The 12,669-nt window shown below is 41.2% G+C and overlaps 1 protein-coding gene across 2 annotated transcripts in view; it reads left to right on the forward strand.

Annotated features, from left to right (window-relative positions):
- Positions 1–275: 275 nt before the first annotated feature.
- Cysltr2 (cysteinyl leukotriene receptor 2) overlaps positions 276–12,669 on the forward strand; it is a 30,460-nt gene continuing 18,066 nt past the window's right edge. The window contains exon 1 of one of the 2 annotated variants that reach the window (XM_042685514.1): positions 276–695. In XM_042685514.1, coding sequence (XP_042541448.1) covers positions 550–695 — 146 coding nt within the window. In that variant the 5' untranslated portion in view covers positions 276–549. The remainder of the gene's footprint in view (positions 696–12,669) is intronic. The other variant, XM_042685515.1, reaches the window with a different exon arrangement.

The following is a 12,669-nucleotide window of genomic DNA, read 5'->3' on the forward strand; positions in this document are numbered from 1 at the left end:
CAAGAATGCACCCACGGTTAACTACGCAAACACCAGAAGAAGGAAGATGAAATCTAAGAAAAGACACCTTCCATGAGCAACAAGGAGAACAATAGTGCCGCACTCTTACTGAGAAGTTTCAGCAAGATGAGTAAGGCCTCTGCCTGAGAGAGGTGAGAAAGCTGGAGGCCAAGGGAGGAGAGGGCGGAAGTGGGGGTGGGGGCTCTCAGATAGCACCACAGCGCTGGATGAGCATGCTCAAGACTGGACAGATGTTAACTCTTCTCCCGGAAACAGAATCCATTTAAGAGAAGTAAAAGCATATCATATCCTGTTGATCTCTTTGAAAGATGTTAATAAATACTCAAAAAGCCGGTCATTACAGAGGAGTTTACTTCCATGCTCTTTTTGTGAAGAAGCAGCTCCCACCAAGAAATCTTCCAAAGAAGGAAATCAGCACCAACCCCCATACCAACTAATGCTACAAAAAACTGACTAAAAGTTCCTTCTTTTCTTCCTGTTGGCTGACACTGTTCAGAACTATTATTGGCTGTTTCATTTTTCTTTTAAATGAGCAAGCTGAATGACTGGGAGGAGAAAGGCAGGAAAGAGAGAGAGACAGACAGAGAGAGACAGAGAGACAGAGACAGAGACAGAGACAAAGAGACGGACACAGAGAAAGAAACTACAGAAGCCAGGAAGTACGGAACCTACAGGTGGGCATTTTCTTTTGTTCTTGTTGTTAATTTACTGTTGAGAATTACGTCTTGGTAATCACTCATTCAGAAATAATTTGTGAAAAGTAAATTCATTTTGTTCACCTATAATTTGTTTTCTGTTGTAATATCTTGTAATTTTAAAATGCAGAAGGAAGCAAAATCTACCACAGAGTCAGCCTTTATCGGCATTTTTTTGGGTATTTCCCTGTGTGTGTGTGTGTGTGTGTGTGTGCACGTGCATGTGTAAGTTTAATTGATTTTCATAGCTATATCTATACAGATGAGAGAGTTTATATCCATTTCTTCTGCTAACATCTTATACTATATCCATGTTGCTCGGGGTGCTTCATAATCACAATTTTAAATTGCTGTATAGTGTTACATTGAAATTTACTGTGCCTTACTCAAGCTTGTTCTATTAGCATATTCTGCTTTTCCCATATCACACCTTCTCTACTAGTCATAGATTGGGTCATCTTATTCCATAAAATATATATGTTTCTTCCACTTAGAGCCTTGCTTTGTGGGAAGGGGCAATTCAATATGCGAATGCTCATTTTGGGGGGCTTGTTTGGAGTATGTAAGTGAAGTGCTGCCACCTGTTCCCCTTGGGACCTCCAAAGTATTTTACCTGTAGCCGTCCATTCAACCAGAATAACCTGACTCTGAGGAGATTGGCGGGTGGGGGATCAGTTCAGTCTGTCATCTGCAGTGTTTGTTTTTATAAAGCCCCATGATTTTAACAAATGATTGGCATAAAAACAGCTAACCTTGATTATTAGAAATATTTCCTTGTCTCTGGTGCATATCTGAGAACCATGTGTATTAAGAAAAAAGGGAATATAGCTTGTCAGGCTACCTAAACTTCTCTTTTAATACTATATAAATAATGCAAATTATAGAGATGATTTTTGGGATCAATAAGACCTGTAGCAATTTCTGTCATCTACCTCAACCACTTATACTCTTAAGATGAAAATCTACTTGAGAGCAATTTGCTAATGCATTAAGAAGGTAGATTTGAAACCGGGCACAGTGGCCCACATCTGTAATACTAGCTATTCAGGAGTCTGAGATCTCAGGATTACGGTTCAAAGCCAACTCTGGAGGAAAGTCTGTGAGACTCTTATTTCCAGTTAATCACCAAAATGCCAGAAAAGGAGCTATATAACTCAAGAGATAGAGTGCTAGCCTTGAGCAAAAACTTTCAGAGATAGCACCCAGGCCCTGAATTGAAGTTCTAGGACTAGAAAAAAGAAAGAAAGAAAAAAAGAGAGAAAGAAAGAAAGAAAAAAGGTAGATATTCTAAAGCTTGAGAAGTTAGAACCCAGAGAAGTTGAAATTCTAAATGTATCAAAAGGAAGCATAGTATGTGTTAGTAATTGCCAAAGTACTTAGATTTCCTTATTCTTACAAAATTTTTCAAGATCCATCAGGAAATGGATGTTTAATAGATGACCAATCCAAAGACTCCATGGGAACAGCATAGATGGCTGGTAGTAATCAGTGACAGGAAGGGGCTGACTCAGGCTGTCCAAGAATGCTGTACATGACACTAACCTTCCTTGGACTCTTGTCCTCATAAGGAAAGTGGCCAAGTTTATATTGAGGCTGTATTCTGCATTCTCTTCTCATTAATTGAGAGCAAATAAAAGACAGGCAAATCAGATTGATACATGTGCTGTTGTATTCATAGCCTCTAGCATCTAGTGCTTTGATTCAACCAAGCTTGATGACTATCACCTCAATTAAATTTCTTCTCATTTTCATTTACTGGAGAAGAGCAACTGTTTAATATTATTGGTGAATATAAACATTTGGGTAATACCTTTTAATTTTATCTTTTGCCTGTATTAGGTTTAACCTCAGAGCTGCATGCTTAGCAAGCATAGCACTATACCCCTTGAGCCATGCCACTAGCCTAGATTTTTTTCTGATTATTTTGGAAATGGAGTCCCAGGAATTTTCCTACTTGGGCAAGCTTTACTCTGTGATCCTTAGGATCTGAAGCTCATGAAAAGCTAGGATCACAGGTATGAGCCACTGGCTCATTTATTATTTATTTACCAACATTCGTTCATTTGACTGATGCAATGGCCTTAAGCTCTGAAAAGTGTAATTCTTATTTTAAAGGGAACAAAGATAAAGCACAGAGAACATAGGATATTTACCAAGGTAGAATCAGTAGTGGCCCAATCAGATTGAGCCCAGAGACCTAGTCTTCCTTACAACTTCAATAATAGCTATCCCATGAAACTGATTAAACAAATGTTGTTATGTCTATATGTAATCTTTAGTCAGTCAAATGTGGACATTGATGTTTATTACTTGGCAAAGAAAGATGGCCATGACACAGTGAAGAGAAAAAAGCAGCATACAAAACAAAAATCTACAACCATTTTTATCTAACAATAATTGTGTGTATTTGCAGGGAGAAGTAAGGAGACATACATTAAGTTTAGATATATTTGGTTGGCAAAATCAATAATTTAGATTTTATTCACCTATATTAACTTATTATTTATCACTTATTTATTTACATATTTATTCCTCTTACCCCAAACACACTACTATTCTCATACAAATACATATAATAATATACATATATAATATATAGTTATACTATATGTACATATAGTTAAGTAGAATTGTTCAAATCTTTCTGGTTAATTTTTCTCTGGGTTCCAAGTCCTTTCACGTGACCAAAAAGAAGCCTCCTATTTCATTCCCTGAGTTTTGCACGTTATTAACACATTAAATTGTGATTAGTAGCTAGCACTGGCTTAGCACTTAACATGGGTCAGGAACCACGCTAATTTTGTCATAGACAGCTTCTTCATCAAGTCTCACTCTAATCCTCCCTTGACAAACAAGAGTTTTAAAACCCAGAAGGGTGAACTAATAAGCGTGACAAAAAGGCAGATCTGAGACTTGAGCCCAGTTCCCCTCTAGCCTAAAATCTCATGCTTTCATTAATTACACCATTCTGCCTTCCTGTCCACCTGCAATCTGGGAGGAACTAGTCAAAATTTCCCCAAGTATGGTTAGTAACGTGAGTATTGCACACTCAGGACTCCTCCTGAGTTTTGAGTTTGCTCTGTACAGCAATCCTGGGAGATGTGCCAGTCTCCTAAAGTTAAGTCTTTCCTAAAGGTAAGTGCCTTCTAAGCATTGTGCCATTATCTCTAGAACTCTGGCTAATGCTCCGGCCATGCTGGGAAATGCAGAGGAAAAGCAAGCATTTTGGCTGTGATAGCTCAGCTTTGCTGCAGAGCTTTTTCAAATCCTCTTTAGAAACCTCTAGTGCTGTCTCTGTGTCTCTCTCAGGGCCCTGACTACTTCCTTCCTTCTGTTAGAGTTACTTATGAACTGTCTCATCAGTTCTATTGGGGCAGGAGTTTCTGAAGGTAGAGTCCTTGCATCACACTCAGGACATGAAATCCACTGAGGAAAAAACATGTAAATAAATGTACTGGGGGAAAAATGTGCAAGTAAATCAGTGCACCAACAAACATGTGGGCTTTCAGTTACATATCATATTTATCTCTGTTGAGTTTTATCTAACCTCTTTCTATGGATCCACCCCTAGGAAAAATATTAGTTTTGACAATATCTAAGGAAATCCTCTCCTACTGGACCAAAGGCTTGGAAGACCTGTGGCCTGGATCTTTTGACAGTCTGGTTGTTGAGGGCCCCACAATAAAGGCCTGAGCAATAAATTGAATGCAAAACTTCTGAACTTGAAAAAGTCCTCAGGAAAAGTCTGGGCTAGACACAAAACCTTTTGCATTTATAAAGTTCAAAGTCCTCTAAGGAGGGAGATCTCAAAGAAGCAGGAGAATGAGAGCCCAGGAAGACCAAGAAAGGAAGAGAGGAGAGAGAGGAAGAGAAGAAACTGTTCTAGAACTCTAAAGATGAGTATAGTAGGAATATTCTCAGTCCACCATTGTTTCTCCTAGCATACATAATTAAAACAATATTAGTTTTTTTTTTGGGGGGGGGTCCGGTCATGGGGCCTGAACTCTGGGACTAGGTGCTGTCCCTCAGCTCTTCAGCTCAAGCCTAGCGCTCTACCACTTGAGCCAAGCGCCATTTCCGGCTTTTTCCTTTTTGCTTATGTGGTGCTGAGGAATCGAACCCAGGGCTTCATGCATGCAAGGCAAGCACTCTACCACTGAGCCACCTTCCCAGCCCCAAGATTAGTTTATTTTAATCTTGAGAAAAATATTATTTCCCACACTTCTCCTGAGAGCCTGTAGACACCAGAAACTATCGTATAAAGAGTTTCTGAAGGCTTCATGAATTCTTTAAAGTTCAGTTGATTTTATTTCAAAACTTGTTTCAACAGTAACTCTGCTCTCTGGTAAATTCTCTGAGAAATTTGAAGGTGACTGCCCTTGTTAATTATAATAGGCACAAATCCCTTGTTGTTAGCTTGTGGGCACAGAATCAGAAAAACAATTTGCTACCTTGCTTCCCTTCAAGCTATAGACAACACTGCCTCCTACCAAGTGGAGAACAGAGGATCATTTGGGTTCCTTCTGAGTCTGGCTCCTGCCTGTCTTTGACCTTGGTATTCCTGTTCCTAAAACTTAGATTTGAATTTCAGAGACAGAAAGTTTTTTCCCCTCAAAGGAAAGCATATCAGCAGCTTTATTTAAAAAAAAAGACCAGAATATATTTATCATGAAACCTAAAATGAGTATCTTGTTCTTGGAGGCTGGTGTCCTCTCATACATGTGGATGCCAAACCTCTGCAAGACCTCAACTCTCCCTCCCCCTTTTCCTGGGAATCAATAGCAATCTGAGAGCTGTTTTCTCTTAAAGCAACACAAGCATGAATCCAATTACAAAAAGATTCCAGTTTTAAGGGCATGGTTATCTACAAATGTGTCCATCATTCATAGGCTCCTTTTTGCACAGGAAAAAAGAATCTCAGGAAAGGAATATCAGTGAAAAATGTGAGAATAGACCAATAAAGATTATTGAGGAAAAAGTTGGTCAGCAAGATACAAAGGCTTGCACCAATAATCTTAGCTACTCAGGAGCCTGAGCTCTGAGGATTGTGGTTCAAATCAAGTCAGGCCAGAAAGTCTGTGAGACTCTACCTCCAGTTAACCACCAAAAAGCTGGATGTAGAGCTGTGGCTCAGTACTAGTGTTGCATGAAAAAGCTTAGAGACAGTGTCAAGGTACTGAGTTCAAGCTCCCAGTACCAGTGTGTATGTGTGTGTGTGTGTGCACGCACACACACATATCCGCAGCAGCTACTGTTAAGGTCAGTCCCAAGGGCATACCTATGAGATCTAACATTTTGATTCATACTTTCTAACCTTTTTCTTTCTCTCTCATGCTGCTCTTTACTTTAATAGCAGCTCTGGTGATATACATCTTGGTGTGTCTCTTCTTCTGTCTTTCAATGCACAGTCTACTTGTGATCTAGATATTATATTACATATGTTCTCCCATCTGGGCTAAGTTCTCCTTTTTGTGGAAGGAGGCCACATCCTTTGTGTGGTGTACATCAGTACTACATACAAACTGGCCCAACTGTCAAGGTTTCAAGAAGTCCTGGCAGTCTTAGGCAGAGTTCAGACAAGGATGGTTTCTCCTAGTAATTCTCATGGGCTAGAGAAAGCACTTGAGAGGGAAGGAAGAATGTATAACTAAAGGGCACCTGGGAAGCAGTAGCTAAGAGACATCACTTTGAAGCTGATAATTCAACTATGATGATTTGCAGAAAAATTTCTAATTAGAAACCTTAGAATTATACCATAGAGTGTTCTTGGTCCTTAGAGCTAAAATAAGATGCCAAGATGATGAACTTTAGAAGTTATTTGTGAAGGGAGGCTACTGCGTTTTCTCTTAGCATTCTGGAATTTGGCCAGGAGAAAGGTCAGACAGATGAATCAATAGCTAGCACTTTTGAATATCTCAACTGCACCCCCAATCCTGGTGGATTTCTGAGGAATCTGGAGATGGTAAAGGGTAGATGCGAATTTCTACTTATGGAAGAACTAAGATTGGACAATTACAGGAAAGAAATTCCTTGGTGTACTTGACATTCCACAGGGATCCCAGTCATTGTGATAATTGCACATTACCCCCCCCCCCCCTCCTTTCCATAAGGACTCACCCTGCTCTTCCTCAATGAAAAGTAGACTGGGTTCAAAGACTTGAACCCATCAAGCCATAGAACCCCATGAACAAGGCCTGAAATTTCTGATGAGCTCCAGGGCTAATGAAGACAAGTTAGGTAGGTTGGAATCCAAGAGAAGAGCAGATGAACTTTGAGACTTCCAAATGTGGCATATGAGCTAACAGAGCTCTGAACAAGAGGGAGAAAATAAGACTCCAAAATTCTGTACAGGTCCTCTGGGGAAACTTCAACCTTCCCATAGTGGGGAAAGACCAGACCCCTGTCCCCTGTCTTTCTGATAAGGCCCTCCATTCTCAGAACTATTGTGAATCTTAGCCATAAAGAGAAAGGAAATTGGAGAATTCCCTCTGTAGGGTTTTCAGTACCATAAATGCTTAGTTAATGAGCATTGGTTACAGCAGATCTGCCAGCAAACCTTTCCTCACTGAGCCAAGAGACTGACTTCCTGTTTATGCAGTGTGCAGAAGTAAATGACATTCAGTGGGCAAAGGGTCAGAAGCTTAGTGGCTTATAAAGTAGTCTGCTCTTTGAGAAACGTTGAGGCTTTTTTCCCCCAAGTCCTGGGGCTTGAACTCAGGGCTCCCGCACTGTCCCCGAGCTTCTTTGCTCAAGGCTAGTACTCTACCACATGAGCCACAGCACCACTTCCAGCTCTTTCTGTTTATGTGGTGCTGAGGAATCAAACCCAGGGCTTCATGCATACTAAGCAAGTACTCTACCACTAAGCCACATTCCCAGTCCCTCTTTGAGGCATTTTGAGGGTAACAACTTAGAGGAAGAATCAAAACAGCAAAATTCTCCAAGGTGCTGAGTCCATAAAAACAGGCCTGTGGGGTTCACTACCTTCCTCTACTCTGAAAGCCCAGAGACCAGCTTAGTTCCTCATTCCAAAGAAGTAGCAATCTCTGTTGTTTCTGCCTATGATTCTGTTTTGATCTCCAAGAACTTAATTTACTTTAAGCATTTGGGGAAAAAAATTGAAAATATAAGCCCATTTCTGGTAGGTCAGAAAGCTCTGTCTATCAAGCTTTTCTTTTCTTTTCCTTTTTTTTTTTTTTTTGGGTCCGGTCATGGGGCTTGAACTCTGGGCCTGGGCGCTGTCCCTCAGCTCTTCAGCTCAAGGCTAGCGCTCTACCACTTGAGCCACAGTACCACTTCCAGCTTTTTTCTTTTTTGCTTATGTGATGCTGAGGAATTGAACCCAGGGCCTCATGCATGCAAGGCAAGCGCTCTACCACTGAGCTACTTTCCCAGCCCCAAGCTTTGCTTTTCTAATGTCACTTTGGGGTGGTTTGGATATCAAGAATAGACCCTCAGTGATACTTCTCTGTTTGAGGGGAAGGCTGTGTTGGTTTGAGTAAGAAATGACTCCAACAGGCACAAGTGTCATACCCTTGGTCTTCAGCTGGTGGCAAAGTTTGGAGGGGGCTGTGGAACTTTAAGGAGCAGGGGACTAGCTGGAAGAAGTAGGTTACTGAAGGTGTGTCCCAGGAAGTTTCTGGTCCCTGGCCCCTTCCTGTCTCATTCTGCTTCCTGTCTACCATGAAAAAACTATTCAGTGACAAGTTCCTTCTGCCATAGTGTTCTGTTCAAATGTATGGGGCCAAAAATCCGTAGAATGAACCCTGTAAAATCCCCTTCCCCCTTTTTTTGGTGCCAGTCTTGAAGCTTGAACTGAGGCACTGTCCCTGAGTTTATTTTTGCTTAAGGCTAGTGCTCTACCATTTGAGCCACAGTTTGACTTCCAAAAAAGTTGGTGGTTAATTGGAAAGAGTTTCACAGACTTCTCTGCTTGGGGTGACTTTGAATCTCAGTCTTCAGATCTCAGCTTCCTGAGTAGACCCACAAGTAACTGGAAAGTCTTCCCTCTTTTATTTTTTTAATTTTTTTATTGTGAAAATACCATACGGAGGGGGTTACAATTACATGAGCAAGGTAATGAGTACATTTCTTTTTTTTTGGGGGGGGGTCTGGTTGTGGGGCCTGAACTCTGGGCCTGGGTGCTATCCCTCAGCTCTTCAGCTCAAGGCTAGCGCTCTACCACTTGAGCCACAGTGCCACTTCCGGCTTTTTTCTTTTTGCTTATGTGGTGCTGAGGAATCAAACCCAGGGCCTCAGGCATGCAAGGCAAGCGCTCTACCACTGAGCCAACTTCCCAGCCCCATGAGTACATTTCTTATCAAGCATTGTTGCCTCCTCCTTTGTTTCCCCTTCCCATCCCTCCCCCAGCGAAAGTTGTAAAGTTTGTTTTTCTACATAATGACTTGTACATCTCATTGTTGCAATGGGTCCACCTGTATCCCTATTTAAATGGTTTGTTTTTTCCCTTCGTCTTCCCTCTTTTAAGTTGTTTATGTCAGGCATTTTGGATACAGAAACAAACATAATGGACACAGGAGCCACCTTAGCTCAGTGGCCTAGGGTCTCTTGGGTTTTGTACTGTGGAACTGACACTTCCAGAAGGTTGCATTCTTTCTGAACAACTTCAGGGAACTAATTTTAGCATCCTTTGCAATAAAAACAGTTGGTACTTAATGTAGATCTTTCTCTGGTGCTTTCTGTGGTCCAGACTTTGGCCTAAGTGCCATTCACATTGCCTCATCGCATCTTTCCAACAACACTGTGAAGTAAATATTGTTATCCTGTTCCCCATTTCACTGGAAAGGAACTAAGGCTCGAGGCTTAGATCTAGAAAGTGAAAGGACCAGGATTCAAACTCCAAGTCTGTGTTCTTTCCTGTTCCTCTCAAACTGTTCCTATGCAGCTGAGAGCAACTAATGTCCTTCCTTCCACCACAGTTTAACATAAAATTATCTCTCAGCCAAAGCCCTGAGAAAATCTTATCTCCTTAGTATTTTTCCTAAGTCCTAAATTTGAGGTTTAATAGCAGCATCATTGATTGCTCACCCTGAATGAGAAAGCATCTATTCATTGTGCCATTTACAGATGAAGAAACTGAGGCACAGATGATAAATGATGTGCCTAAGACCACACAGCTAGGACATGGCAGATTTGGCTCCATTGCCTTCCACCAACTCCCTCCTCTGAATAATTCTATGAATTGTAAAAAGAATATTTTATTGGAAGCTTCATGATAAGAGTATTTTATGGGCAGTTCTATTTTTGCTTTTTGAGCTAAAATCTAAGCTATGTTCTAAAGTTTTGGGGTAAAATAAAGAGCCTTGTGGTAGGGGCAGTAGTGACTTGTACAGTAGGTTCTTAAAGCAGAAACTTCTTATTTGAAGAATTCAAACTTATAACAGTGAGAAGGAGAAGAAAACTAATGGGATTGAGCATTCTTGTGGATTCAAATCCTATCACTTGTGTCTAACCTATGAGATTTAAAAACCTGTTGTAGTTACATTCATTGTTGAATGATAGTTTACCAAACTCACCCAAAATGGTGCTTTGACAGACTAATGCATACAAAATCAGTAGAACACAGTCTCTTCTGGTAAATCTGATTATCTAGAATAGTCAACTTGATGCCTGTGCCCAGTATATTCCTACTAAATCACAGGAAGTACTCATTTCATGTTACAGTGTCTTATTTGTAAGTGCTGTAGGAACATCAAAAAAAGTGAAGAGGTTCAGGGCAACTATCAGTCATGTAAAATGACATACAGTAGTAGGTAATGGAGAGGTTGAAGAAAAGGATTTGACTTGGGAAGTTGGGGATATTGACAGCTGGGAAAGGGTAATGGAAGGGAAGATGGGCAGGGCAGAGGCCAAGGAAAGCAACCTGGAAAGCATAGTAACATGCATAAAAGGTAAACCAGTTGGGGTTGTAGCTCAGTTGGAGAGAACTTGCCTAGCGTGTACAAGGCTCTGAGGCTGATACCCAGCATCACACACACACACACACACACACACACACACACACACACACACACACACACACACAGAGCAAATCCAAGCCTTGACTGGTTTTTAGGAACATTAAAGTAACCACAATAACACCAGCTCCATAGCCTTCAAATTGCCTTTATATGTTTTGTTACATTGGCTTCTCTCAGAGCCCTCTTCAGACTTATTGTTGGAGGCACCACTATCTAAGGCTAGTCAGTTAGAAAATAGTGAACCCAAACCAATAGGATGAATTAAAACTGCCAATGGAGTCAAAAGAGCTGAGCAGGCAGGAAATGGAAAAGTGTGAGCTTTCAGAAGTCAGAGAAGGAGTACAGGTTTTGAATATGTAAAGGACAAATTCCATGAAGCAAGTAAGGAGGAAGTTGAAGAAATGACCAGTAGACTGGTATGAAACAAATCACCTTAGCTTAGTTATGTCAGTTTCAGCAGAGAGCCTTGTTGGCAAAAGAAGGGATGGAGCAGGTGTTTTGTAGAAGGCTCATATTTGAAAGTTTGGTCTCTGGCTGGTTTCAGTCATTGAGAGGTAATTGGATCATGAGTAGTCTGACTTCATTGATGGTTTAATCCATTGGTTGGTTAATAATGAATGGCATTATTGGGAACTGGGCATTATTGGGCCTGATTGGAGGAAGCAGGTCACTGGAGGGGGGGTGTGTGTCCTTAAAAGGTATATCTGTTTCCTGGATTCTCTCTTTCTCTCTCTCTCTTCCTCACACTCTTTCTTCTCTCCTCTCCCTTCCCCCTCCTTTCCTTCCTCTCTCCCTCTCATTTTCCCCCTCTCTCTCCTCCTCCTTCTCCCTTTCCCTTTCTCCTCTCTCCCCTCCCTCTCATTCTCTTCCTTTCCTTTCTCTGTTTTCTCCTCTTTGCTCTCTCTTTCTCCCTCTCCCTCTCTCTGAGCAGCCATGAGGTGAGCAGCTCTGCTCTACTATACCCTCCTGGCTGTGATGGTCAGCCTCATTCATCTCAGGGCCAAAGTGATGGGACCAAGTGACTGTGGACTGAAAACTGTGAAATTGTGAGTCAAAATCAAACAGTCCTCTCTTACATTGTTTTGGTCAGGTGTTTTAACACATCGATGGAAAGTGACTACTATAGCAGGGCAGGTATGTTGTGAAGCTTAGGAAAAGGAAGATGAGAAAGAAAGGATAACACTCTACTTATTGATTTAGGGAGTTCAGGTGTAAAGAAACAAAAAGAAATGAGACAGAATTTGAGCAGTTCCCAGGATGAGATGGTGGGGAGGAAATTTACATTATCTTGACACACACAGAGCACACACATTTTCTCCAAACAATTCTAAGGCTGTGGCTTTACTGGCTTTGTTTTGAAGCTCGGAGAACCAAGCTTGCACAGTTAGGAAGTGGGAGGGTTGGGAGTCAAACCTGTTCTATTGGGGTTCATATAGTACTTAGAGTACTTCCCCCTTATCTACGGTTTCAGGTTAATTCTGATCAACCATGGCTCTAAACTGTTAATGGAAATTTCCAGAAATTATTCATACATTTGAAATTCTGCACTGTTATGAGCAGCATGATGAAATCTTACACTACCACCCTCTGTAATGTCCAGATGATGAATCATCCCTTTATGAAGCATATCTGTGCTGTATAGACTGCTTGCATGTTAGTCTACTTTAGTAGCTACCTCTGTGATCAGATTAACAATCTTGATACTGATACAGCAGTGTTTCTGTCCAACTAGATCTTTTTTAAAACTTAATAGTAGTCCTAGAGTGTGTGGTGGCACACACCTGGAATACTAGCACTCAGGAGACTCAGGCAGGAGGAACCTGAGTTAAAGACCCGCCTGGGATACATAATGAAACTTTGTCACAATAATGTGTAATGATAATGGCCTCAGAGTAGAAGAGGAGTGATGCACAAGAGATACTGGCAGAAAACGGGAAGGATGGGTGAATTCTGATGCTACATGGCAATGCTGC

The sequence above is a fragment of the Dipodomys spectabilis genome, unplaced genomic scaffold, assembly GCF_019054845.1.
Source record: "Dipodomys spectabilis isolate Male_0828 unplaced genomic scaffold, ASM1905484v1 ptg000095l, whole genome shotgun sequence".
NCBI lineage: Eukaryota > Metazoa > Chordata > Mammalia > Rodentia > Heteromyidae > Dipodomys > Dipodomys spectabilis.